We start from the raw sequence: 22,793 nt of genomic DNA on the forward strand, positions 1-22,793 counted from the left end.
CCCCCCAGTGTACGCCCCTGCACATACAGTGCACGCCCCCCCTTGCACACCCACGCACACCCCCAGCAGTGCGCGCACCCAATGCACACACCCCCCTTGCACACACCCAGTGCACACCCCCACCCCTGCACGCCCATGCACACAGTGCACACACCCTTGCACACACCCAGTGCACACCCCCACCCTTGCACGCCCATGCACACAGTGCACACATCCTTGCACACACCCAGTGCACACACACCCCCTTGCACACACCCAGTGCACACACACCCAGTGCACACATCCCCCCTTGCACACCCATGTACACAGTGCACACCCCCTTGCACACACCCAGTGCACACACCCCCCCTTGCACGCACACCCAGTGCACACACCCCCCCCCTTGCACGCCCATGCACACAGTGCACACCCCCTTGCACACACACCCCCTTGCACACCCCCAGTGCACACACACACCCCCTTGCACGCCCATGCACACCCAGCAGCGCGCACACGCCCCTCGCGCACCGCTGCCCCCGCCGCAGTGCGCACGCGCGCGCCCCATGTTACCGCGCGCGCAGACACGCGGCACCCAACATGGCGGCGGGCGCGCGGATGCTCAGCCCCGCCCCCGGGGGGGGGGGAAGTGGCGCGGCGCGGCCGCAGCACTGACCTTCCCAATATGGCTGCGCCCGCGGGTCGCGCCCGTGACGCAAGACGCGCGGGGGCGTGGCTTGGCGGGCGCGGGGGCTTGCGGGAGCGGGCGGTGGGGCGGCGGCGGCGGGCGCGGTGGGCACCATGGGCAACTGCCACACGGTGGGGCCCAACGAGGCGCTGGTGGTGTCAGGTACGGCCGGAGCCTCGCAGGGGGCCTGGGGGGGTCCCTGTCACGGGGGGGACCCTGAGAGTATTGGGGGGGGGGTGGGGGGGGTGTCTCTGTAATGGGGTCTGCTGGGAGGGGGGCCCCGGGGGGAATTGGGGGGTCCTGGCTATGAGGGGACTCTCAGGGGTCCCTGTCATGGGATGTGGTGTTGGGGGGGGGGGGGGGGGGTGGTCGTCACTGTCCTGAGGGGGCTTTGAGGGAGTGAAGGGGGACCCTGCGATGGGGGGTGTCCTGGGTGGTGCTTTGCGGGGGGGGGGGCTGGGAACTGGTGGGGAATGGGAGGCTCTGCCTGGCGGGGTGGGGGTGGCGTTCGGGGGTACTGCAGCAGGCTGGCCTGTGATTTTGGGGGGGGGGGGTGTTCCCCTAAAGGAACACTGGGATGTTGTGGGGGGAGGCCCTTCCTTGAAGGGAGCATGGGGGGGCGAGGGGTGTCCCTGTCATGAGGGGACCTTGCGGTGTTGTTCAGGGGGGTGTCGTGCTGTGGGTGTCCCTGCCCTGGGGTGCTGGCGGGTGTCCCTGCCAAGAGGGTGGTCTGGGGTGGTGGGCAGCTCCCTACCACACAGGCCCTGGGCCTTCGGGTTGGGGTCCCTGCGGCGCAGAAGGCGGGGGGCGAGGTCGCGGTGCCAGCGGCACACCCCGGTGCTGCTGCTGCTGGTTTCGGATGATGTCAAGCAGTGGCACCGGCCAGGCTGCCGGGCTCTGGGCCGCTGCCAACAGCGGCTTGGGTTGCCAAGAAGCCGTCCTGTTCCTGGGGGGCAGGTTGGCTTGGCCGGGCAGGAGGAGCTGGGTGTGAGCATCCCGCTGGGACGGAGAGGGCAGCCCGGGGCAGGGCACCTGGGGTGCCGTTATCCATCGTGTCCTATGGCTGCTTCGTTACTAGCACGTCACCGGGCCTCTCGGTGCTGCTGACAGATGCTGGGCGCAGCTGATGCCCACCAGATAGGTACAGTTTGCTCTTCAGGCGAGCTGGTGGCTTAGGTAAGGGTTAAATAAACCAGCAGTGAAATCCCCTGTGCCTGATTCAACCTGTAGCTGCTCCAATACTCTGCTGAGGCTCTAAAGTGCACTTTGGCGTAGACCAGGCTGCATGCGGGCAGGACTTAATTACCATTAAGTGATGTAACGGCTTGCTGTAAGGGCTGGATACTCCGCTCTTGTGTGACAGGCTGGGGGCCATATGCGAGGTAATAACCAAGTTAGATACAGATGTTTTGTCGCTTCACGTGTCCTCAGTCATGTTACATCCTTTCTGTCGATGCTGGACTAGTTTTGTGGCAAGTGCTGTGGTGCTCAAACCTAAATTCACGTGGGGGAAAATGTTTATCAACGTCAAGGCTGTGCTGCGATTGCGGCTCTGCCGTGCATGTGAAATTATGTTGTTGTGTTTTCGGAGCCAAAGCCTCCAGCGGGCTGAAGCACTTCCTTCTGACTGGTCTGTTATCGGTTCATCTCTCTTGGATCACAGACCTGTTACAGGAATTGCTGAGGAGATGCCAGAAACAGGCTGCAGTTTTGGAACCAAATATACCCGCTGTGGCGGCTGCTTCTAAGGAGTTACAAACCGCACCCACCAGCTGCCTGGCACAACGGTATTTCTTGCGGTTTTCCTGGTCTTCTGCACGTCTCTGCAGTTCCCAGCTGGGATCTAGAGCTGATTCTGTGCTTCCCTCTGAAAAGACCCCCGTCAAAATCGGCGCTGCTTGATGAAACACCATGTCCAGCAGGAGGAATTGGGACCTGTGCTCCAGGTGTGCCGGGATGCCCTTCAGTCTTAAAAGCTTGGTTTCGCTTCTCTTCAGATCTGAAGTTTACAAAACGCGGCTTGCGGGATGAGCCAGCAGGAATTTGTGGCATCTGCTTGCAATTCCAAGCGTTGCTCCTTCCCACAGCCGGGAGCAGGGAGCCGAGGACACTCCTCGATGTACAGCCACGTTCTGCGAAGGGAGCATAGATCACGCCAGGCTCTGCGAGTCAGAATTGGGTTCAGTGCTGCCACCAGATGTGGTTTTCCTCTGCTGCTGCCCAACGTGGTCTGCAAACGCTTGGTGTCCCCTGAGAGCACCGGCTGTGAGCTTCAGGGGCAGCCCGAGAGGCTGTGGGCGCTCGGCAGAGCCCGGCAGTTCCTCCGCACTTACGTGCAGAGTGAACACCAGGGCATTAGCAGGAGGCGTGTGACTACAAGCAGTTGTACTTCCAGGAACTTGAGCCACGTCTCTCCGGGGAAAAAGAGAGAGGACCTTGGGGGCCAGCATTTATTTGGGTGCTATTAGGTTGGATTTGGGGAGAGGGAAGGGAAGAATAAACCAACAGCAAGTAACACTAACAGCAGGCTTTCGGCTTGCAGTCTTGAATTGTCATACAATTGTGACTTGAAAGACTTCGCTTTGTGGGAAGGCACCTCCAAATCATGAAGCTGATGGACATTTTTCTGTGTATTCTGTGCTTCTTGAAGGAGGTTTAGTCACGTGCCTCCCCTGGCGTGTGGTTTCTCTCTGAGGAGTGGGGTTCCTTTCTTGCGAGACACTTGAGTTCCTCCAGTGCTCAAGGAGCAGCCGGCCATGCCTTGGGAACATCTGTGTGTGAGGAGCTTCATAGCCTTATTTGGGAAGCTGCTTCCCAGGCACGGGTCAGCCTTCCCACTGGCACTCGCGGCCTTCCCTGTTGAGCAACACCAGTCTCCTTCTAAGAACTGGCACTTGGTCAGCCTACCCACCCGTGGGACGTGGAGCCCAGGCGTTGTGAGAATGCTCCACAAAGCCCTTCGGAGGCGACGATGGTCTCTCTGGAATGTGGGTTGGGTAGTGGTGCTGGGAGCCTCCCAGTGAGGTTTGGTGGAAGCTCTGGGGAGGCTTCGGCAGGCGCCTGGCCCATCGCTGAGTCCTCCCCAAGCACAGCTGGAGCCGCTTGAGTTTTCAGGGAGATACACAACGTACCTGTTCGTCCTGATATCCGAATGTTCCCACTGCCCAAAGAGGTTGTCTCAGATGCCTAACGCAGGTTTGGGGTTACAGTCTGGTTGCATGCAGCTTTCGTGGCTAAGGATCGATCTGCTCATGTTGAAATACACCGTAATATTTCTGCAGAGTCTCATAATAAGGAGGTTTAGTTTATAATAGCCACGTTCCTCTTACCGGTACCGTAAGTAAATCGTGTGGCCCAAGTCTCTACGGTTGGGGCGTTTTCCTCCTGGCTGTCGAGGGCTGCAGGGTGGCACCAGGCAGCAATGGTCCAGCAGCCAGAGGAGCTTCAAGGTGAGCACGTGGAGATACGTGACAGGGGAAGGCTGGCACAGCCCACTGTGTTTCTGGGTGAGAACAAGCTGCTGTTTCAGCAGAAGTTTGGGGGGTGAAAGGAGGAAAACAAAAAAAAGGTCAGGGGAGTTGCAGCCCAGTCGACCTAGCTTTGTTGCCTGGGAGAATACTGAAACAAATACGTTGCTCGTCAACACCAAGATGAAAACAACTACACGTATTTGCTGAGTATGAGCTGTGCCCAGCTGATCCCACTTCCCTCTCAGGTGGGCTGACGCTGCGTAGGGGATGAGGAGAAGCAGCAGATGTGGTACACCTCGCCTTTGCTAAGGCTTGTTCTACTCTGACGGTTTCTCAGAAATCAGAAACATGATCCAGCCCAGTTCCTCAAACTTTACTTTAGTGCAGCACCCTTTGGGGCTCCGTGATCTCTGTCGAAGTCAGTAATTCCAGTTTTCTGTAAACATTTCCTGCCGCACCCCAGCAGTCAGGGGTAGTTAACCCTTCCGGAGCTGCTCTAAGCTCGCGAGTCCTGTTACTGCATCCTTCTCATTCCTGCAAGAGGAACCGGTCATGATATTGAGCCAGCATGACTGTGCTGTTTTTATGGTACTTCTCTAAGGTTTGAAAGCCTAAAATAAAGGCTTCCTGAGGCTTTGCAAGCCCTTCTGCAAGAGGTCTACAGTGCAAGAAGGAACTGGTTTCTCAGATACTATAAAATTGATATGAAACTGCCTGAAAAACCATTGCCAGGGAACTTGACAGTGTCTCACTGTTCAGCTGAAAGGATTTTTCAACTAAAAGTTCCTTGTTTTGGCTTGGATAATGGAATCGAGAAAGTGCTTGTTGAATTTGCAGACAGTGCTGAGCTGGGAATGGATTCGAGAGCTTTGAAGAGCTGGATTAGAATCAAAGCGAACTTGACAGATTGACCAAATGGTCTGAAAGAAATACAATGCAGATCGACAAGGAGACATGCAGAGAGCTACACTTGGGTGATACCAGCCGAGTGCAGGAATCCAGAACAGGAGGAGATGGTCCAGGCCGTGTCCTGCAGAAAGACGTGGTGATCAGCAAGAGCCGACTGAGGCCTCACGCCTGCAGCGGGGCTGGTGGCATTGGGATTGTCCCTCCACTTCCAGCTGCAGGCCCGTGTGACGCTGGCTAGTTGCAATTCCAGTTCTTCAGCCTCAAAAGCAATATGAGTTTGTGGGAAGGAGCAGGCGGCATCACCTGGGTTTCACGTGACAGTGTGCCTTTGGAGCGGTTCAAAACTGTTCCCCCAGGGTTGAGGTCGAGGTATTCCACCTCTTGCACAGGGCAAGCCGGGCAGAAAACTTCTAGTGGCACTGATTGTCGCCTGCCAGGTTTAACTGAGTGTTCCTGCAGAGTTAGGTTCGTCATTTTGGCTAGCCAAAAATCTTTCCTCGCAGTCGTGCTACTTGTGACGCTCGGGGGTTGCTTTCCAGAGGGCAGCATTGCAGCTTGTCAAGTCTGTAGCGTGAGACGGCCGGTGCTCGAAATGGGTGTTCACCCCTTGCACAAAAGGCAACTTATGCAGCTTCTCTGTGGTGTTTCCTTCTCAGGAGGTAGTTCTTCAGCTTTTTGCAGGTGGTGGGGCTCGAGGTTTCCCTTGTCAGGTGCTTATTAAGTCTCCAAGACTTGTGAAATTACTCTTCAGAAAGCATAGCAGGAGAAGGAGGTGGACAGAACAGCCTCGGGGCTTTCCTTTTGGTTTCCAAGGGGAATTCTGGGGTAGGATCTCTGTAGTTTTGTTGTGTAACTTCATTGTGGTTTTGTCTTCTCTGTGTTTCTGTTTACAAGATGAGTTAAGCTAAATGTGTTTTTAAACACGCTCTGTACCGTTGATACTCATAGCTTAAAACAAATCATTTTGATATAGATTACATCCAGAACAAGCTAGCCAGCATAATCTGCTTTCGTCTGCTGTGGTGACCATCAAAGGGGTTTATGGATTCAACTTGGAGCCCTGCATCATTTTAAATTAATTTTTGTTAACCTTGTGCCATTTCTGGATGTGGACAAAGCCTAATTTATATGCACAGTGGGGCCTAAGAACCAGACACTGATTTTAGTCTAGACCCTACTTTACTACGTGATTTTCTTTATGTATCCCTTTGCCTTTTTCTCTCCTCTCCGTTACATCTTTTGTCAGTAACTGTTTTCAATTATCGATTTTTTTTTTTTCCTTGTCTTTCTGCACTCGCTTGATAGCCCCCCATGACATCTCCCAGCACAGCGCTGCTTCCCTAACAAACCCGGCTTCTGTGCGACTGGGCCGAGCTGTTCATTCCCAGCTTTGGCGGCGGGTCCCCCTGGAGGAGGAGGCTCTGGCACCGCATTGCCCTGAACCGAGGCGTGACGATGGCAGCTCGGTCTGGGCAGGTGAAGGCAGCGGTGTCTGCTTTGTTCGTGCCTTCAGCCTGCAACAGTCTCCGGGAAGGAGCATAGTTATTGAGTTACCGTAGCAGCCTGTTTGCCACGGCCTGATTTCTGAACGCTCACCGCTTCCTGCCAGTGCACAAGCTCGTTGCCTCGAGTTACGTTGGGAGAACAAGCAACACAGAGCTTCTCCACAACCTCAAATTGTTCCAGCTTTGGTGTTTTGAGCCCTGTAACTGTTGGGGCTTCTCTTCTTCCTTGCGTGCTGTCCCATCAGAGCAGCAGCTTTCTGCATCCTCTGAGAGCTCCATTTATCTACAAATTCCCAAGCGATTAATCTCATTTCATCAAAAAAAAAAAACCCAAAAAACACCCACCACCACCAACCCAAAACCCAGACAATGTGCTTTCTCCTGGCTTTGGGAATTCTTGCTTGGACGTGGGACCCCTTCGTTTGGGAAGAGGCCAAGCTGGATGGCAGCTTCCCGGCTATGAATCCTCCGTTTGTAGTGCGCCTGGCCGCCGCACACTGCCCCGGAAGAGGCACGGTGGATGTTTGTGGAAGCGATGGCCAAGCGGCTGTGAGACCCGGGCTGCTAGAACAGTGGGTGTATTATAGCTGGAAAAGGCAATTTCTCTGCCAAATCTCATTGTGCAAGAGGGTTTATTCTTTAGCCTTGCAAAGATTTTGCTTTGTTGGTTCTTTTTTCGCTTGCTCTCTGAGACTTGGGAAAGAGGCTGCAGGACTGCAATGGAAAATGAGCGTTCAGCTCATCTGACTTGCGTTACCAGGACGGAGCTCTGCTGCGCTCAGACGTCCGGCTTGCATGAAAGCAACCAGCTGGCATCCCGCTCCTGTTTCATGTGTTCGTGTTCACTGGTTTTCCTTACGCTCTGAACGCTTTTGGGCATACAGTCTGGCTTAGTAACCTGTGCTGTGCAGCAACGGTGTGTAGCGCTGGGAAGCCAACGTGGAGCTTGCTTTGGGTGTGGTACTAAATAAGGTATTTCCGTGCATTGCCTGCAGGAGAAAAGAAAGATCCGTGTGGAGAGGCACGGTCTTGTAACAATGGTGGGATTAGGGTGCAGAATTTTCTTGGAACACTATTACGAAACCACTACCGGAGGTTCAGTAAAGACCACGTAGACCTCGTGATCTAAAATACCTTTCCATGTGGAGCTGCTTTTCCCAACTGCGAGGAACACCTCCGTTCCTGTTGATGGAAAACAAGGGCCTGGCTAAAAAGGCTGAGCTAACCAGGCTGGTGTCCCCCAAGAAATGTTAGAAGGCGTTGCGGTCAGTGTGCTGCAGGATGTTGTATCATCAGCTTCTGTAACTCCTTGCCTGGCTGAAACAGCCTTCCAGCTACAGGAAGAAGCCATCCAGAGGCTGTCTCGGAGGTGACGGGAGAATATTCCTCTAGGCTGTGAAGCACAGGAGACCTGAAAAAGCGTGTAAATCCATCTCGCGTTTGTGTTTACTTCTTACTGAAACCAGAGGGTGAAGAATTGTAGATGGAGGCCTATCCGCTGATTTATCAAGCAGTGCGTGGAAGCCAGTGAAGCAGGCGATATCTTTAGCTGATAGCTGAAGATGGCCAAACACTTGAGGATGGAGAGGAGGGACAGAGTCTCCTCCTGCGGTCCAGAGAGCCCTGCCGGCACGCTGGCCTGGCTGTGTGCTGCCTTTGCTTCTTCCTTTTGACCTGTTGCAGCCAACTGAATCATTATCCTCTCTCTTGGAAGGGCTGGCTTCCGTGGCTGCTGTCTGCTGGCTTCATCGTTCTCCCTTTCTCCTCCCACAAGGCGATGCTCCCACGGCGTTGCAGCCACGCTGATTTCCCTGCCTGCCTGCTCTTCCTCTGCACCGGCTCTGTCTTGCCTGCCTAGATAAGTCCTGCAGGGCTCAAACTGTCTGTTGCTGGGTTGGTACAGCCCTTGCCTTGCTGAGGCCCTCGGGTGCTGCTGTAAGAAGTGTGATTATGAATAGCAGGCTAGGGAGGGACCGCTGGCTTGATCTGCTGGAGAGACGGCAGCTCGCAGCCATGGTCCGAGCCCGGGGGGGCTGCAGAGCTCCTCCCTTGCCAGGCATGAAACCTGGGGCTGGTGGCTGGCAGGGGGCTCTCTTGGAAGGCAGCAGGTGGTCTTATTCGTTGAATCAAAGATGTGAAAATCCAGACAGCCTCTTCTGGCTTCACTGGGGTCAAATCTTAAATGTGTTGGAGGAGTTCTGGAGGCTGCCCGAGCTCCGGGCACAGCCAGCTCTGTGATGGACCATCAAAGCCTCAGGCACTGTAGTACTTGCGTGAGCCAGTGTCTTGGTTTGAAAAGACAGGTGTCTGTGGAGGAAGGCAGGAGCCTCCCTTGAAATGGAAAGTGCAACCCCCTTCCCTCCAAATTATTATAATTTTGAAATTAACGGGCCTTCAGGCAAAGATATGGGGAATAGGAATAACAGTTCTTTACTAATATATATATATATAACACAAGGCAGGAAAAAACAAACAACCCACTGGTTTACACTGACAGAGTCAGGAATACAACCTGACACCCTGTTAGGGTGGCAGTAGCAGTCGGATAAGATGCTGGCTGCAGTCCTCCTGAAGCGATGGATGCAGTTCTGTGGAAGCAGCGATCAGATCAAAGAGTCTGGTCTTCCTCCGAAGGTCCGGTGGTAGGTAGGTAGCTCTTGTCCTCTGGAACTCCAGTGGGGGGAAAAGCTCCTCTGGGAATCCAGTGGAAGAAAGGCGGCTAGGGTGTTCAAAATCTCCGTTTTTATTTGGCATGGACTGCTTGGCTCCTTCCCCCCCCTCCCCGGGCGGAGCATCTCACCATGGGATGGGGAGTCCTGAGGCAGTTCCTTGATGGGGCATTAACAGGAGATAGCCCAGGAGGGAGTTATCGATGGGTCAGGCGATAAGGCATTGTTGTGCCCATTGACAGGAGATAGTCCAGAGGGGGGAGGCAGGGAGCACCGCCCCACCTGGTCTCAACAGCTCCTGGAGATGGTAATAGAATTTTTTTTTTTTTTTTTTCCTTTTGGCACATTTTACATCGTAACCCAGGACAGCCAGAACTAGGAGATGTTTCTGGGGAGCTCAAGGGTTCTTCTCTCCTCCAGTGCTGACCTGCTAGCTTTTTGGTGGGTTTAAGGGTGTTCTGCAGCATGGGGTGAACAAAAGGAGATGGATTTCTTATGTGGCTTTGCATAACGGAGCTGGTGCATCAAGGTTAAAGATACTGAAACGTGTACTTAAACCAGTTCTGGTTGCTTGAACTGCTTAACAAAACTAAAGTGAAATCCTGGTTTGAAATACAGTCACTTTCTGTGTGTTATTGTTCGTCATACTGAATTATTGCAAATACTGTTTTCCAATTTTATCAGACAATTCTGAAAAAAGGTTGCCTTTGGAAAGTTGCCGTGTGGAGCCCGTGGAGGCGAGGAAGAGCGTGGGTTTCCCCAGTGGCCGGCTGCGTTATGGCCGACCGAAGGGCATCCCAGGGCTGCTGTGGATCTTGGAAAGAGTTTTCTGTGTTCATTATTTATCAGACAGTGCCAGCGTGCTTGGATTCTTCTGGGTCATGCTGCAGAGCTTGGCTTGGGAGCACTGGTTGCTGTAACACGGCCAAGCCGAGGAGCTGGGGGGACCGATGACCCCCCAGGATGCCTTTTCCTCAGCACCCAGAGCCTGGGCAGGCTTGGTGTGAAGTTGTTCTGCTCGTGAGTCAGTCTGGGTGCAGGTTTTTCCCTGGCTGAGGGCAAATTGTGTGTGTCATCCCTACATCTCTGTGCTTTCTGCTGTGCTGCAGGTGGCTGCTGTGGCTCCGACGTCAAGCAGTATGTGTACGGAGGCTGGGCCTGGGCTTGGTGGTGCATTACTGACACCCAAAGGTAAGGAGACCCCCATTATTTGTGTGGTTCGAGTAGGAGTTAGGCAAAGCCATCCCAGTGGGGCTGTCAGCAGTGTCTTTAGGAACACAGGACCGGGCACTGCAAATGAAACCATGGATGAGCATCAGCCCAACCCACGGCCTTTGGCTGTGGCCAGCTGCCGGAGCTCGGAAGGCAGGCTGCCTTGCCAACGGCCCTGCCAGGAGGTGGAAGAGCAGCACGTGCCCTGTGTCGTGCCTGGAAGCGTAAGGAACGTAGGGTCCCTCGCAACCGCACAGCTTCTCTCCATCCTCTGCTTTGAGTGGTGGGGGCTGAGGTTGGCCGAGGCCCCGCAGGAGGTAAATCCTGTCATTTCAGGCTTACTAACAGGAAACCATGATGTGCAAAATAAAATCACAAGGTGGGGGAGTTCTGTGCTGACTGTTTGAGCTGGGTGTCACAGTGCAAAAGACAAAAAAGAACAGAAATCCCATGCGCTCAGCTGAAGTACTTTTCAGATCGCCTCTCTGTCCACAGCGCTCCTCAAACCCAAGGCAATCAGGGACTTTTTTTAATTTTCCTTTTTCGTTGTTTTTTTATTTACATAAAAGCCACCAAGCTGAGAGGGCCGTAGCCTGGCTGGTCGGTGAGTGCTGAGGAAGGCAAGAGCCCTGCTCTCCTCTGCCGCTGCCTTTGCAGTGCTCTGCAGCTACGAGGCTCTTGCAGGGATGCTGGGCAGTGGGGCTGCTGGGCTGGCTCATCCATGAGTTCACCAGAGGAGCTGAGTTCTGCCCGGTATGGCCCAAACCCTCACCCAGTAACAAATACATTTGTGACATGCAGTGGGCCAGTGCCTCCTCCTGCTCCTCAAGTCTCTTTTTCTAAAGATATGCTGACTGCTGTCACCTTGGGAGCAGACTGTGTTCTTGTTTAAAACCACGGGATTTCCTTTCTCTCTGTTTCCTCAGTCGTGGATTTTGCTTGCTGCTTCTTACCACGCTGGTCTCTGAACTAATATGCTGCAACAGTGCTGCTGTCCTGCTAACTAGCTCTTTGTCTTTAGGATCTGTGGGAATGTTACTCTCTCCTAACACCTCCCTCGTGCTCACCAGTGCAGGTTTCTTCCATCTGTGTAAAAAAATAATAGGGAAAAAGGATAAAGACGTGACTTTTGGGGTTTTGCACTGAGTGATGGCCAGAGGTTGTAGTTAACCCTTGCTGGCTGATCTTGCCACCTCTTTTCCCTGTTCACGTGTTGCCACCAGCAGACAAAGTGAGCATGTTGCTGCCCTCACTCTGCAGATGACGCACTACCGTAGCTGCTGTTCGCCTGGGGGTCAGGCAGCTTGCCTTCTTCGAAGGGGTCCTGGCTGCTGCTGAAAACTGACTCACGACAGCTCTCGGGTCCTCTCCCAGGTGGCTGGTAGTCAGGATTGCTACAAGAGCCTACCGCAGTGCTCCGGCTGCGTGAAGAGGTCTCGGCTAACAACTGCTGCTTTAGCCTGGGCTCTCCAGCAATGCTCATATGAGGTGGGAAGGAAGAGCCCAGCTTGTGGGGCTCAGTGCTTAAAAACTGCGTTTGATCCACGTAAGCTTCGTTCCCAAATTTTTATGAGGCATCTTTTTGGGAGAACTGTTGAACAAACGGTTTCTGCTCCTCCTCTTGTGCGAGAAGCCCAGAGAACAGCGCAGGACCTTGACCTGCCGTGTGCAGGAGATAACAGATGTATTCGGGAGGCTGACTTAATAAGTTAAGCAAAGGCTGAGTCCAGGGCCAAGAACTGCTTGCCAGGAATGAGCTGTCATATGACAGAGGTCTGTGCATTACTCAGCAAACGGGGCTCTTGACAGGAATGCCAGCACCCAAACAAATCTTTTACTTTCAAACCTGTACCCGTGATTCATGCCATGGGATATGGGGCTTAATTCTCCTTTTGAGAACAGACCCTTTCCCGAATACCATAAGCCGTGCCACAGATGGAGCCCGCTGCATTGACATGAAGAGTGAGGCAGATTTCCTCCTCCGAAATTAGGACATCTTTTCTGGAACTGCCAGTGCTGAAAGCGAGAGAGACGGCAGCAATTGTGTTGCTGTCAGCGGCATCCCGCCAGGTAGCACTAACCTGGGAACAAAAGGAGCAGTTAGAGCTGGCAGGGTGCGGGGCTCTTATGGTGCCGCAACCTTGAGAGCGGGAGAAAAAAAGAGGGGAAAAAAAAAAAAAGTTCAGTCCCAGTTTAAGGGTCAGAAATAAAAGCAGTGAGAGAGACAGCGTGGTGTTACATGCCTCTGGGGGAACCAAATGGTATTATTCAGCTTCTCAGGACAGGACTTGGAAGCACTTTCTCTCATCAGCGCCTTAGCCAGGGTGGCCAGGTCCCTGGCATTTTGATTTTTCTGGCCCCTCTTAAGTGTTGGCATAGAAGCACCTCAATTATTACCAAAAAAAAGGAAATTTCTGGACTCCTACAGAGCGTTCTAGCTGACTCCAGGATGGCAGTCCAGGTGGGATACACAGTTCAGTTTCATCTGCGGTGGCGTACGGGACGCAGGGTGGCGATGAGTCCCCAGCCTGTTTATCCTCATGAAAAGAAGCAGCTGGATGCTGCAAACTCCCCGTCGTGACCAGGGAAGCTGCTCTGACCCAGCGTTACGGGCGGTGGGAGAAAGGCAAACTGAACAGGGGAGTGCCGAAACCTGAAAGTCTCGTCTGTCCTTTGCAATGAGTGTCTGACTCTCTGATAACTGCTTTGTGTATTTGCTGTCCTACCCTTATTCCTCGCTGCTCAGACTGTCTTTGGAGGTTATGACCATCCTCTGTCGCTGTGAGAATATTGAGACGTCGGAGGGGGTCCCACTGTACGTAACAGGGGTTGCACAGGTAATAATCCACCAGCTTCCTAACATCATGTCTAACTGTTTATCCCTCTGTTTTGGGCAGCAGCAACAGCAGCAGCAGCAGCAGGATAACATAAAAACTGATGGTTTTCTAATGGGATGGCTGAAATCTCAATGCCCTCCTCTCCTTCCCCTTCTCCGCTGGGGCGCACTCCACAGTTTGTAGGTAATGCAGACAGATGTGTACTTGGCAAATTCCAAATTCAGCATTGCTGTGCTGGACCCTTCTGATAACGCTGCAGACATTCGCTCCAGCTGTAACCCTTTCCTCGACAGCACTGTTTCCCTTGTGTGCTTGGTGGAGAGCAGAAGGGAACCCGCTTTTGTGTGGAGCCACAACCTGGCCAGACTGGGTCCTGTACAGGATTTGGGGCAGGTGGGAAGGCAGGTTTCGTGCCGTTTCAAAAGGAAACCCGTACACGTGTGGGGAAATTGCAGCTGTACCTGGCTCTGCGGTTTTGGATGCGGGTTTCTGCTCAGGCCTTCTTCCTCCACGAGGAAACAGTGCCCGTTTTGGGTGGAAACAGTGCCCGTTTTGGGTGTTGTCACGTTTGAAAGTACAGCATAGAGACCTCGGATGAGTTGCATCATACAGGACTAGCGTTTGCACTGTGAGCAGTTATGAACCCGTGTAACAGTGGTTACCAAACATCCCTGAGACTTGCCAGCTAAGAAGCAGCACGGTATTGAAATTAAATTCAGTGTGTAGATTAGGCCTTCAGAAGGCTAAAATCCTGCACTAGCTGATGAAAGCTGTGAAAGCGTACGGCAAAAAATGCCTGTGCGCATCCTGGGCGCTGGGATCCGTTTTATCCGCTCCCAGTTTGCATGCCAGTTTAATTAGGACAGGAGCCAAGGCAGGCATGAACTTGCAGAGATCCGTTTTGGCACTTCCAGCCAATCCTGGAGCGACTCAGCCTGCCCGCAGCAGCCCAGCGCAGCCCCTTCATGGTTCGGATATTTGACCTAATGTTCGCTGACACAAGCTCCCTGCCCTGTGGCTCCCTGTCCTGACTCTCAGTGCCTTCCCAGCTTGTTAGGGCTGACATGAGAGCCAGGCTTTGCTTCCTGAAGCAGAACCTGCCACGGCCAAGCGTGTCTTCTGTTTTACCAGATCGTGACCTGCAGGTTGCCAGGTCTGGCCAAAGTACCACGAGCCCACCTCGGGTGACTGAGCAAGCTCTGGATCTGTTCCTGGGTGCTTGATACTATAGAGGCACAGCCCTAAAGAGCTGGAGAGTCACTTCTGTCTGCCTTTGGGTCACAGGACCCAGGAAAAACAAGAGGGAGAGGTGAACCAGATGAGGGGGTAGGTCTGCAGTAATGCTAACCCAGCGAGGGCGAAGGGGGGGCTGCTGCTTGCAGCATCGGCGCCGGGCTTTGCCCAGCACCAGGGCTCCTGCGTGGGGTGGGCGGGAGCATCCCGGGTCCATGCTGTGCTTTTCAACCGGTGACACCAGCCAGCGAGAGCGCTCCCTGCCCCGGCGTTGGGCAGCGTGGCCCTGTGGGGTCCCCGAGCTGCTCGCTCTTGGCCACTTGGCTAGCCCAGCAGAAGGGAAAGGGTCACAGTATCGCTTCCAGGCTGGCTCCCAGCCTTTCTCTGCTGATAAATTGCCTTTAAGCGTTATCTGAAAATCTCTTTCTTGGCCAAAGTGACTTGTCTGTCTGCAGTCACGGACGTAGTCCCGCGGCTGCGTTCTGTGCCTGTCTTACATTACCTGTGAGGAGTGCGGCAGGCAGTCCGGGGCAGGAGATGCAAAGGGAAGAGCTGAGCGTGTGTTACGTGGAAACGTGCAAATATTTTACGTTTTTTGGCAGGATTTCCCTAGAGATAATGACGTTACAGCCCAGGTGTGAGGACGTAGAGACGGCGGAGGGGGTAGCTTTAACTGTCACAGGTGTGGCACAGGTACAGTAACTCCAAAACATCATTTCAGGAATGCATGTCTCTAACTTACATCTGGTTTTCACCCTTAAGAGGTTACTGTTCAGGAACAGAAGCCAAGTGCTCTTGTACAAATTCTTGTACAAAACCCCCACTGTCCTCCTTGGTTCAAACACACTACAGCATGCCCTGTGTTGTGAAGGGGGTTGTGACCTCTCCTCCTCTCCCCAAAATCATTCCTCTTTTTCTGGGATCTCATTTGTCCACGTGGCAAATGAGGTGTGTGGGGGTGACTTGATCTGTTTGTGAAACGCTGATGTACCGCGGTGCCCTTGGAGCTGTGTGTGACCCTGCAGGACGGAGCCGCTCACTCCTGAGATGGTATCGAGCGTTATGTTGCTTTGGATTATTATTATTATTATTATTAGCACGTGGACCTTGTAATCATTCACGGTGAGTTAAAGCTTGAAGAAAGAGCTTAGTTCCTCCAGGCACTAAAATTTTTGTGTCAAATTTCTGGCTTGAATTGAATTTTGATTCTCTCAAGCCTTCTTCGTGCATGAAAACCCAGCTCTTGCCGCTTGTAACAGTGCACCGAAACACCTGCATTTCTTAGACTCCAAGGTCTGCCACCCTGATACAGAGTCTGGCCTTGTGACCAGGTCCTGCCTTGGAGAGGATGCTGGGAGGAAAACGTTGTTGGCTTTTGACAGAATTTGACTCCCCAAATAGGCAGCTGGATGCTTTGATTGAAAATTGCTCCTGACAGCTCGTGCTGGCTGTGTGAAACGGAGATAGCGGTTGTCAGTGCGCACAAGGCTGCGGTCACCGTGTGTCCAAGGCATGTCCAGGTCTGTTGCTGCAGGAGAGGCGACTGCCACGTTCCCTACGGTGAGCAGTGGATCCGAGGGGAGCTGTGGAGTGACGCAGTGACGTGACCAGAATCCCACATGCGTCAAAAGGCTCCCCCCCCCAGGGAAGAGCACCGTGGCTGCTGCAGCCCTTTTAAGACTTAAGCACTTGACAGATTTCACCCAGTGCTTTCCAGAGCGGCCGATTCCTCCCTGGGTTCATTGGTTTGCTCTGAACTGACGTGGCGGAGGAGCTGCGTGTGTGCCTGCGCGTCAGTGAGGATGTGACTTCAGCCAGGGGCGGTTTCTGGGTTGTCACACACGGCAGAAGGGCTGGGCACGACCGTGACTCAACCGCGGATAATCCATCGCCCTGCTGCCGTGGGGGAACGGGGCTACGTGCGAGAGCACCAGCACGGGAGCCACCTGCCTGGGCTCGTCCTGCCTCTAACGCCGCGAACCAGCATCCTTGTTTTCAGTTTTTCCGTTCCTTATATCCATTTAGCTGCTAAGGTGTCACGGAACTACAGCGGTCTTTGCGTGGTTGGCAAAATGCGTGCAGCCACGTCTCCCCTCACACGCATTTCATTAATCTGTAGACTTTTCCTTCTGCATTTGGAAAAGGTATTTCTGTGAAGCCAGCGTTCCCTTTTTGACCTAGCTTTGGGACATCCTTCCGTTGCCTGCAAAATGGTCTAGGCTGGGTGGCGTGCGCTAGCAGAAGGCTGGATCACTGGGTGCCTTGGTTTAAAAATGCAGCTCCCAATTCATCCCATTCCTATGATTCTCTCTTCTCACTGAGGGAGAACTTTAAATTTTAAAGATTTAGGGTTGTGAATTACCATGCAGAAAGCAGGCTTGAGGCAGTTGGGGGCGTGCGTGGCAGAGCTTACCTTGATTTTGCAGGAGTACTTCTGAGGCAAACATTTTTCTTTCAAGGGCTTGTGCGAAACAGGAAAAAGGCAAGTAAATTATTACTCGAGAAACGCCTTTTAAAATGTTTGCCGTAATAATGGAAGTGCTTAATGTGCATAAAGATGCTGTTGGGTTTTTTTTTTTTGAAGAGGGATGTAATGAGTACTCCCCAGTAGCCTCCTTCCTGTGTTGGCTGGGTGCTCGGGGGGCGCTGGGATGCTGCTGCCTTAGGCCGTGCTGGGCTTCGTATCCTCCCGTCCTCTTTTTTCTGAGCCTCAAGCTAATTGGATTGTCTTTGCTCGCCCCTCGCTGTGATTGCAGCTGGCTCTGGCTGGGTACGGCAGTATCGATCCTCCAGACGGGATTGTTTGATGGAAGCGCTCTGATTCCCTGCCAGCTAAACTCGCTCTCTGATGTGGATGACATTTGAAGAAGCACCGAGTGTCGCAGTGCCCTGTCTGAAATACTGGAAACAAGCTGAGCGCAAATTGCTCAGCTCTGTTTTGTTTCGTGCAGCCTTGGCTTTGTAGGTTGACATCCGTGTTCAGCAGATAACCAGGCTGGCTCGGGGTTTGCCGGCGCAGGCAGGCTGCTGGCTGGCTTTATGCACAGAGGCTGAATCATTCCTTGCTCCTGGGAAGTACCGCAGGGAATCTCTTACAGAACATCCCGCTCCATGCTCTGACTGTCCTCTCGAAGGGTGGGGATTGTTTAGAGAGGTGGAATTGCTGGCAGATGCACACCGTAAACGTTGCTGCCGAGGCTAATTGGGTTGGTTATTTGCAAAAACCTCCCGTTGCAGCTGCGTGAGCAGCTCTCCCAACTCCCCCTTGTGTAGAAAGGGCACGCAGCTGGCCTGGGGTGCAGGAGCAAGGAACCGCTGTGGCCTGGCCCTGCAGGGAGACCAGAGGTCTTGGGGAGAAAGCAGAAGGGGATTGACAGGCTTCCCTGAGGGTCGGTTTGGTGTTTTGACCAGGAGACCCAGACTGAGAAGCAGAGGTGGGACACAGGCTCAGCCCGGGTTGGTGCTTCTTCACGTTACAAAGGGTAGGGTTGTGGCAGCTGAGTCTTGGTCAGCTTGCCCTGTCTAACACAGTCCACCTCTGGTCCCCATAGAAGGTGGTGGCTGGTCCCAGTTGTCCTGCTCTCTGGCCTGATGCTGCTGTTCGGCTCCGGGGGTTAGGCTGCAGGATCCGAAAGACTCGCAGACTATCAGACCAGGCTTTCTCAAGAAGTAGTTGTGTTGCTTTAGCCAGCAGTTTGACCCTGAAAAGTGGTCTTGTAGGTGGCAGGATGAGGTCTGTAGGCTGTGAACCCATCAAGACCGTGCATTGGGACCCTCGGAGGGCCCCTGTGCAGCACCTGAAGCTTCAGAGTTCTCTGAGCCAGGACCATGCTGGCATCACAGGCAGCAACAGGTCCAGCCAGGGCCCTTGGAGCAGGATGCAGGGTGCCACCAGCGTCTCATGGGAGAGGAGGCACTGCCCAGCCCAGATGTCTCCATGAGAGGGTGCTGTGGGACCCACTCAGGGCCCAGAGGTCCCAGCAGAGCTGTATGGCTGGTATGGCCCTGCTTCCTTCTCCGGTGCTGCCGGGCACAGAGACATTTGTGTGTCCAGGCTTTGCCTGAGCCCTCAGACTGGACTGGGCCACCAGGAGCTGTCATGTTGGTGGGTTGTAGCTCATAGCTGGATCCTACAGAGCTCTGTGAGCACACATCTCCACTGCCTAACATACCCCATAGGGATTTTTAACCCACTTTGTCTTTAGAAAAGCAGCCCCGTGACCAGCAGGACCATCTTAAGACCCTGGCTTGTCTGGTCCTGGGGATGCTTTTACATCTGGCTCTGACTGGGGGAGGTGAAAGCGGCGCTGGGGCAGCTGTGTCCCACCTCTGGGGATTGTTACCAGACTGACCATGCAGAGCAGGACAACTGGGTCCTGGCTGTGGCCCATTGGGGTCACCACGAAGGGCAGCTGGGAGCTCCCAGCCACGAGCAGGACAAACCAGTGTGCAACGGCCACCTCGTCTCATCTGTCCTTGCAGGGAAGGCCAAATGGAGCCCCTGTTCCCAAGCTGCTCCTTGGGCATGTCAGATGCTTCCTTGTTCTCTGCTTTTCCCGTCTCAGAAAAATGAATTCTAGTGAAGAAGGAGGAAGAGAAAGGTCACAAAATGGCTTTTGGCCAGGGGTAGTGATAGAAAGCCCTCTCCTCCTGGGTCTGGTTTTGGTACCGTGGCTGAACTGGTGGTTCAGGGCTCTTTGGTAGGGTTTTCATCAGGTGGGACTTGTAGAGCCAGGCTTTGTGTCCCCCATCACCCAGTGGCCGCTGCTGCAGGATAGATGGCTGCGGGGAGCACCTCTCCACCCTGAGCTGCAGTCGGTGTTTGGAGAGGTGTCCGCCCCGGCCGCTGGCGCCGCTGCCTGTGCCTGCAGCAGGGCTCTCCCCAGCGGCAGTGAGCGGGGGCTCGCTGGCCGGGCCGGTGGCCTGGCTCAGCACGGTGACAGCTCAGCATGGTCCCTTGGAGCATCGGTAGCACAGGGGCCTGGCAGCCTGGTGGTGGTACTGCTGCTTCTGCTGCTGCTGCTGTTGGGTGCCTGTCCCTCTTCGGGCAGGCACCTCCAGTCCCTTTGGTTTTGTCTCCTGTCTCTAGGTGAAGATAATGACCGAGAAGGAGCTTCTGGCTGTGGCCTGTGAGCAGTTCTTGGGGAAGAACGTGCAGGATGTGAAGAACGTCGTCCTTCAGACGCTGGAGGGGCATCTGCGCTCCATCCTAGGTGTGGAAGGGGCTCACGCCCTTGCAGGCAGCTTGAGCAGCTTTCTCCCTTCCCTGCCGGCTGGTCCCAGCAGTATCGCTGCCGCCGCAGCAGCTACCATGGGCGCTGCCTCTGCTGACTGCAGAGGTGCCATCTTGGGTTGTTCCTCCCTTACAGCAGCTCCTGCTGTGTTGCTGGGTGTTGTGATAAGTGAGTTTTCAGTGCCTGCAGTAAGAGATGTCTGAGTTCCCGTGGGTTACAGGTGTGTGTGGTGCTTGTGAGACCGAGATGTCGGTCTGCCCTGCAGGGTCTGGGTAGAGGATTATGCCCTTGTGCCCAGACCTGAAGAGATTAGGGGCAACGAGGATGTTGCTGAGCTTAGACCCATGCCATTGTGTGTTCCCTCTTCCCAATAAAGTGCTTGGCCTTCCTTCCCTCTGCAGGTACGCTGACAGTAGAGCAGATCTACCAGGACAGGGATCAATTTGCCAAGCTGGTGCGGGAGGTGGCAGCTCCCGACGTGGGTCGCATGGGTATTGAGATCCTGAGCTTCACCATCAAGGTACGCCCAGACGTAGGGCGCTGCTCTGTGGGCCACTTGGCAGAGCTGTAGCAGCGGCCCGGCAGAGCCTGGCGCTGGCTCCTCTGCCGCGGCTGGCCGAGAGGCTCCGGCTGACAGCCGGCCCCAGCCCTCCGGGAGGTTCCGTGGCAGCACGTCCTGCATCCCGGCAGCTGGGCGAAGAGCACCTGGTTAAACACGGCTCGGGGAGAGAGCTCGCTGAGAACGGAGCCTCCAGGGAGTCGGGGGGAAGGTGTCGGCAGAGCCCGCCTCTCCCTGTCACGCCTGTTTCTGTCTGGCAGCAGGCTGCCGTGGCGCGTTCTGACCCCGGCCTCACCACACGAGTAGATGCTCTGAGCTTCAGCGGGATGGAGTCGCTCGTTTGAAGTGGTCGTGACTTATCTTCCCCCTCTCCAGGACGTCTATGATAAAGTGGATTACTTGAGCTCCCTGGGAAAGACTCAGACTGCGGCTGTCCAAAGGGATGCCGACATCGGGGTGGCAGAAGCCGAGCGAGATGCTGGCATTCGGGTGAGTCCGGGGATGCGCTGGGCTTCCCCAGAGCAGCCTGGTTGGCTCCAGCTGCACACCCTGGAGCTCTGCTCTCTGTTTCATCCCTGCAGGAGGCAGAGTGCAAGAAAGAAATGATGGATGTCAAGTTCATGGCAGATACCAAAATAGCAGATTCCAGACGGGCTTTTGAATTGCAGAAAGCTGCCTTCAGTGAGGAGGTCAACGTTAAGGTGAGAAGTATCCGCCAGCCCACTGCGGTACCCTGGCTGGTTCGTGACGGTATTGGTAGCTTGGGGACTTGTCAGATTCCTCCTCCTACATAGGTTAGGAGAGCTGGAGGTGGAGAACCCAGGTTTTTATGTCACAGTGTGAGCTCCTTGCAGCAGATTCCTGTTTGCAACAGTTAGGTGGGACTAGGAGGAGAGGAAAGGGTGGGGAGGGTCATCCAAGCTGAACCTGGAGCCAGCTGGGTTCAAGTGCTGTGGGAAGAGCACGCAGGGAAGGACAGCTCTGAAGATTGGGGTGTCACCCCTGGGAAGAGGTTTAGGAAGAAGAGCCGTGTCTGGTTTCAGGGCCTGCCAAGGGTCCTTATGTCTCCACACAGGAGATCATGGCCAAGACCCTTCTTCTCATCTCTCCTGTGTGCAGACTGCGGAGGCCCAGCTGGCCTACGAGCTCCAGAGTGCCCGGGAGCAGCAGAAGATCCGCCAGGAGGAAATTGAAATCGAGGTGGTGCAGCGCAAGAAGCAGATCGATGTCGAAGAGAAAGAGATCATCCGGATGGAGAAGGAGCTGATAGCCACTGTGAAGCGGCCGGCCGAGGCCGAAGCCTACCGCATCCAGCAGATCGCCGAGGGCGAGAAGTGAGTGAGCCCGTCCCTGGGTCCAGCCCCGAGCCCGTCCCCGGGTCCAGCCCCGAGCCCGGCTGCGCGCTGGGCTGGGGTGAGGCAGGAGGACGGTGCAGCGGGTGCCGCGCTGCCACCCGGCTGGTGGGCTCTCTGCAGGGCGGGCACGTGGCTGACGGAGGGAGGGAAGCGGTGCCGGGTACGCTGCGGGGATCTGGGCTGCTGGAGGGCTGGGTTTCCCTTTCCAGGGTGAAGCAAGTCCTCATTGCTCAGGCGGAGGCGGAAAAGATCCGCAAGATCGGAGAAGCGGAGGCTTTTGTGATTGAGGCCATCGGGATGGCGGAGGCGGAGAGGATGAAGCTGAAAGCTGAAGCGCTCCAGCAGTACGGAGAAGCTGCCCAGCTGGCTCTAGTGCTGGATGCGCTGCCTGAGGTGAGGGGGGAGCAGCTTTCTCCTGCTCCAGGCGAGTGGGGGGGAGTTCCCAAGCTGGGCTGGATCTCCTAGGGGCACAGCAAGGCCCCGTGTCATGTGTAGGGTCATTGCCCAGCAGGCTGGTGAGCAGCTCCTTGACTTTGCTCCTCCCACCCTCCTTCCTTGCTTCCCCAGATCGCTGCCAAAGTGGCTGCTCCCCTTTCCAAAGTGGACGAGATCGTTATTCTCAGCGGAGAGAGCAGCAACACAACGTCCGAGGTGAACCGCCTGCTGGCCGAGATCCCCGCCTCCGTGCGTGCCATCACTGGCGTGGATCTCACAAAGGTGAGCCGAGCACCGGCAAGTCCTGCAGCTCTTAGGGCACAGGGACTTGCCTGAAAACTTTCAGACTCCTCGGGAGCCTCTGCTTCCCCAGCCCTGGCCAGGCACGGAATGTGCAGGCAGCTCCTTGCCTCCCCCTAACAGCTTCTCTCTTCTGTAGATTCCCCTGATCCAGAAAGCCACTGGAGCCCAGGCGTGAGGCTGGCCAACCCAAAGTTAGTGAAGATCACTCCCTTTTATGCACTCAGACATCAACTGCCTTCAACACGTGGGAATTCCTTTTATATCAAAGACAATTGGAGTTTAATTTTTAAGCTCTGGTGCCTTATTTTGTAGGGCCAGAAAGATGCATGTCCAATCAGCTGCTCTTTTTATTACAAAGGGTGGGAGGGGATTTATTTTCTAACTGTGTAGCGTAGCAGCCCGGGGTTT

The 22,793-nt window shown here is 54.7% G+C and overlaps 1 protein-coding gene across 4 annotated transcripts; it reads left to right on the top strand.

Moving 5' to 3' along the window:
- The first annotated feature begins 777 nt into the window (after nucleotides 1–777).
- Nucleotides 778–22,675, top strand: FLOT2 (flotillin 2). Of its 4 annotated transcripts, XM_086475019.1 has the most exons (11): nucleotides 778–826; nucleotides 10,327–10,408; nucleotides 15,102–15,192; nucleotides 19,589–19,712; nucleotides 20,135–20,253; nucleotides 20,668–20,781; nucleotides 20,874–20,993; nucleotides 21,412–21,626; nucleotides 21,857–22,040; nucleotides 22,215–22,364; nucleotides 22,522–22,675. In XM_086475019.1, the coding sequence occupies exons 1-11, from the start codon at nucleotides 778–780 to the stop codon at nucleotides 22,558–22,560; spliced, it is 1,287 nt and encodes a 428-aa protein (XP_086331145.1). In that variant the 3' UTR covers nucleotides 22,561–22,675. The 4 variants fall into 4 exon arrangements, with proteins under 4 accessions (XP_086331145.1, XP_086331148.1, XP_086331147.1 ...); XM_086475020.1 differs by lacking the exons at nucleotides 778–826; nucleotides 10,327–10,408 and adding an exon at nucleotides 14,580–14,592; XM_086475022.1 differs by lacking the exons at nucleotides 10,327–10,408; nucleotides 15,102–15,192 and having other exon boundaries at nucleotides 795–826.
- Nucleotides 22,676–22,793: the final 118 nt, after the last annotated feature.

This window comes from Leptosomus discolor, chromosome 18 (assembly GCF_034619465.1).
Source record: "Leptosomus discolor isolate bLepDis1 chromosome 18, bLepDis1.hap2, whole genome shotgun sequence".
In the NCBI taxonomy this organism is placed as follows: Eukaryota; Metazoa; Chordata; class Aves; order Leptosomiformes; family Leptosomidae; genus Leptosomus; species Leptosomus discolor.

Bases quoted from the DNA above. Each gene is read 5' to 3' on its own strand.
- FLOT2 (XM_086475019.1), top strand. From the start codon at position 778: ATGGGCAACTGCCACACGGTGGGGCCCAACGAGGCGCTGGTGGTGTCA. The intron at 10,409-15,101 runs GTAAGGAGACCC...GTTTTTTGGCAG, and splicing joins TGCATTACTGACACCCAAAG to GATTTCCCTAGAGATAATGA. The intron at 20,254-20,667 runs GTACGCCCAGAC...CCCCCTCTCCAG, and splicing joins TCCTGAGCTTCACCATCAAG to GACGTCTATGATAAAGTGGA.